The sequence below is a fragment of the Cynoglossus semilaevis genome, chromosome Z, assembly GCF_000523025.1.
Source record: "Cynoglossus semilaevis isolate Cse_v1.0 chromosome Z, Cse_v1.0, whole genome shotgun sequence".
NCBI lineage: Eukaryota > Metazoa > Chordata > Actinopteri > Pleuronectiformes > Cynoglossidae > Cynoglossus > Cynoglossus semilaevis.
In genome coordinates, this window is record NC_024328.1 from 3717554 (window position 1) to 3722300 (window position 4747).

Genomic DNA, 4747 nt, shown 5'->3' on the forward strand with positions numbered 1-4747 from the left:
AGTCTCCTCAAACAAAGTTAACGCCGTTCCCCCTCGCTTTTTCTACCACTGACACACACGGAGTCTTATTTTGGAGTGAATATTGGAGTTTTACAGGCAGAATAAAAAGGTAGCAGAGTTCCAGAACAGCCGCACTTCCCCCATCACTCAGCTACCAATGAGCAGCAAAGGAGGCCAAAGTATCCTAGCGATAGGTGTGTACAAAGAGCAGCTGTGGAACAAGAGCGTTCCCTTTACCTTGTTATCCGGGTCGTTTGTCATTTGTTACTCACGATTGGGCTCTGAATTTCAGTTGTTCAACTTCCGGTGGGCAGGTGAAATCATGTGAAAAAGCATGTGATGGTACAGTATTTGAGTCTGTTTTCATCTCAGCAGTTAAAATTATTTCGTCTGATTGTTCTGGAACTATACTCAACAACGTAATATCGTACTTTATTAATGCAAAACGCGGAATTTCAAACACTATTGAATAATTTGATGAAGATATTTGGTCTATTGTGTCTTTTTCTTGTTTCAGTTGTTCCTTTCAGGATATTCACCTTTCTTATGTGTAATAGTAATATTTTAAACATGGTAGTGGAAGTGCAATGTAACTACACTTAATGATACACAGTCAGGTGTGTAGTAAACAAGGAGGTAAAAAATCATAATGTCTGACAGTAGTACACAGAACAATACAACACTAACCTAATTATTAGGTACACCTTGGTCTTGATAGTACTAGATTGCCCTGGGTTTGTTTACAATTAAGAAATGTTATCAATTTTACAGGTTGCTGTAGAGCTGCATGAAGAAGAAAAAAAACAAAAAAAGCAAGGCACAACTGACCACATTCATGATATACCTTGACTCTAAAAAACTGCATAACTGCAAACCCATTTATGGCCTCAGCACCTTTGGTTGATCATACAACTATATGACCGACCAAACGTATAAGGGTTAAAAATAACCAATTTAAGCACAATTTAAGATATGGCAATGTGGGGTCATTTGTGAGCAGCCCAGTTGCCTCTGTTGGTATGATGACAGTGAAGATCCAGGTGATGAAGGAGAAGAAGAGAGAATTTCATGGTTCCCTTTAACTAATACAAGGTAATGTCTGTCTGTTGAATGAGAGAACAGCGGGTAGAGCAACATCTTCAGAGTCATCACTGAGACATATTTAATAAGTACTTACTTTTTGCATCATCATTTAATCAGATAGCTAAGTTTGCACTTGCAACCAGACCTTTTGTAATAGGCCAGCTCTTCCTGCAGCAGGAAAACTTGCGCCCCAAGTTTATTCTTCTCCTGCAGGACGTCCTGTAGCTCCTGCAAAGTGAAGCGTGGCCTCTCTGACTCTTGATCCAGGCAGTCAGTATCTTTTTCTGCCTCTGCATCAGCTGGCAAACAATGCAGGAAACAGGCGGTTTTATAATTTCAGTCAGCACAATGTTAAAGTGTAATTTTCTACTGAAATATCTGGCCTAGATATCTTTCACGTACTTTAGAAAGTATTTGAATGTTTTTTGTTAAATGGCACTAGTGATGAAGCTGTTTCCTCCTCTTTGTCACATTCCTCCTCAGTATTTTGTTCATTATTTGAACTTGAAAGACCAGAGGAGTCAGCTTTTTCTTTGCAAAAAAGTCAGGGTCCTCTCTGCACTCCACATACACCGAATTTGGTTTGACGTGAGATGGTCCCGTTTCTGAGGTCTGGAGACACAAGACAGCCTCATAAATATTACTGTCAGACCAATGCAGACAAACATTGTGTAACGCCTGGTATTTCTGATATACCATCATCTGCGATGGTGCAGGTGGCGACATCCCTGATCTGGTTAGACAGGACTCTTCTATGTCTACGAGCACCTTCTCCAGATCCATCTCCTGCAGCTCCTTTCTCAACCTGGTGACCTCCAGCTTCAGAGCCCCAACCTCCTGCTGCTATACCTGAGCTGCAGCTTCTACCTGAGCCCCGTGCTGGATCAGTGCTTTGCCCTGAGCTTTTATCCTTCGTGTCCTACAACAAAGGTCCTGGATGAACATTATCAGACGGTGTTGCTGCATCTGGAGCTGCAGTTCAGGAAACATACGTATACTATATATGTTTATCCAATCACAAATCACAAAACTGATACACTGTCAGGAAGAAATTCTTTATCCTCACTGCCTTGATATCCTCACGCTTCCTTGTTAGCTCAGGGTCTTTGGCCCAGATTTCATCTCTCTGCTTATCCACCAGGTCTTACAGCTTTTTCATCACTTATTTTAAATGCAAAATAATCATTTTTGTGAATCTAAATGTTTTTTATGCTTGACAGAAAAGCACTAAATCTCTGAAAAATGCATTTTTGGAATGTGAACTGAAGAGCTAATAGGAGGATTTTTCCATGTGTCACAACACATGGTGAGGTTGTCTTGCAGACAGACTGATAGTGAGTAACCTTCAAATTTAAAAATGATGCAGATCTTAACTGTTGTCTTTAGGCCATCAATGTAGTTATAAGTTTGTCTGCATATCTGCTATTAGTCATGTCAACAGACAAAAAGGCTCTCACGGACTCCCACACCCCCACCTACCTGCACACAAACACCCCCACTGCACTCTAAAAATGTTGCATATTCTCTACTATTCTGTAAATGTCCACCCATAGGCATAATTTAATTTATTTTATTTTGTATACGTTCATGTACATTTAATTCACTGCACTACATGACACAACAAATTCCTCTTAGATGAAAACCTACCTGGAAATAACAGTGTTTCTGATTCTAAAAACGTTTCTGATATGACATTTATTCCGGGTGGAAAGTAATCCATCATAACAATCAGAATTACAGGATCCAAACTACGATGCTTCAAGCTACCAAAAGTACCCAGTACATTGAAATGTTTTGGATAACGTGGGTAACATGCACACATATGTAGTAAACTCACAGAATGGAAATTCACCAACATTTCCCCATGCTTTTCAAATCACATGCTATCTAATTACGTTCATTCTAACATGACTCATTGGTGAGGGCTGGTCCTGTGGACCACTGTTGGAAGAATTTAATTTATTATCATTGCTTCATGCTGTACTGTCGCTTTAAGAAACTATTTGCTTCTCATATTATAATCTAGTGTGCTCAAGACTGATGGAGAAATTACCAGACACAGCCACACCCACATTCACACCCACCTTCTTACTCCATACCCATTCATATACTCACACACGATCACATGATACGTAATCTGATACTTTTGTAAACTAAATAAAAGAGCAGAGGGAGGGTGCAGCAACTCGGAGTTGATGAGGAAGCTGCCAGCAGAGCAAGCTGCACTCTCCCCTTGCAAGTAAAAGATCCAGACATCTTTTGTGTTGTTACTTTGCCGTCACATATGTTAGAATAAACCTAACATAACTTGATCCTTCGAGCAGGATGCCAACAAATTAAGCAGAACCTAAGGATCGGGTGGAGAACGACTGAAAACCGTGGATGGAAGTGAACGGAAGACCTGTACCTGAAGGCCAGTACTCCGACACCTGATCCTAGGCTGCTGATTGACGGCACCTGATACCAGAATACGATCGACGACGAGAGTGAGAAACAACTTTTTATTACCAGCACGTGGTTGAAAAATGGGTTGGAGTCCCTGGGCAGTAATCCCTAGAACTAAGCGGGTTGGAGTCCCTGGGCAGTAGTCCCTAGATGCCAAAGGCCTAAAAAAGAGTGAATGTGAATGTGTGTGATTGAGAAGGAATTGTGATCGAATCTGCGGGCAGTCTGAAGCCTAACGGTGTAAAAACCAAAAAAACCAAAAAACCAAAAAAAACAACTATTAAGATTTTTTTTTTGAGGTTTTTTGCGCAGCGTAAAATAAAAAATTAAAAAATTAAAAAATTGAATAAAATAAGAAATCAAAATGGAAACTTATGTAACAAAAAGACAAATACTCTGGAGTTTAAAGAGATGTTAAGTACATGTTTAGGTACAATTCAGAGTCCTGTAAACATTTAAATAATTGGGGGAAAAAAAGTATGGTTTTGAGGGAAAATTGAACCAAGAAGACTGCAAAGACCTTGTGCTTGCCATAAAAAAAGAGGCAAAAGATAATAAAAAAAAGAAGAGAAGCTTGAGCTGAGTGCGACTAAATGTTGTCTTAAACAAACTTGTTCAAGAAAAAACGGAATAGAACTAAAACAACTAAAAACAGAAGCAATGCCTCAAAACAAAAATCCACAATCAAACGTGAGAAAAAACAAAACTATGTATGTCAGACCTGAGGACAATGAAACAATAGCATCAAACATACATAAGAACCGAGAGTGTGATGAGAAAACGTCTCCACTTTTAGAAGATGCTGAGATAAAAGGAGATATAACGTGCTGATACAGCAACTCCACTTTCAGATAATGCAAACACAGAAGAACGTATGACACATTCTCAGCCCTGCCCTCCCTCCCAACCTTTGTATCCAAATTTAAAACCCGTGGACAAACCAAAACAATAGCTGAAAATACCAGATCGAAGAAAAAACTGAACCAAAACTGAAGCACATCATTAGGACATGTTTTAAGCCCATCTCCACCAGAAATACCAAATTTTGATGATAACATTGCAGACGCCTTTCCCATAATACAAGTGGCTGATCCTGCACGAGATCCAAATGATCCAAAGGTACCACTCACTATAAAATTATATAGAACCTGGACAAAAGATGATGTGATGAAAGCAACCGCAGACGTTGCATCATATAAGCAGGACCCAGAGCAATGTT

General features: G+C 39.6%; 1 protein-coding gene, 1 long non-coding RNA gene and 1 pseudogene across 2 annotated transcripts in view; 1 reads left to right on the forward strand and 2 right to left on the reverse strand.

Moving 5' to 3' along the window:
- Positions 1 to 261, reverse strand: part of rilpl2 (Rab interacting lysosomal protein-like 2) — a 5090-nt gene extending 4829 nt beyond the window's left edge. The window contains exon 1 of the mRNA XM_025053403.1: positions 238 to 261. Coding sequence (XP_024909171.1) covers positions 238 to 261 — 24 coding nt within the window. The remainder of the gene's footprint in view (positions 1 to 237) is intronic.
- Positions 262 to 1078: 817 nt separating this feature from the next.
- LOC112486500 (RILP-like protein 1) lies at positions 1079 to 2242 on the reverse strand (annotated as a pseudogene).
- Positions 2243 to 3271: 1029 nt separating this feature from the next.
- On the forward strand, positions 3272 to 3863 carry LOC112486487 (uncharacterized). The gene is made up of 2 exons (XR_003048944.1): positions 3272 to 3322; positions 3408 to 3863. It is a non-coding gene; the product is annotated as an uncharacterized LOC112486487 (long non-coding RNA).
- The last annotated feature ends 884 nt before the right edge of the window (positions 3864 to 4747 follow it).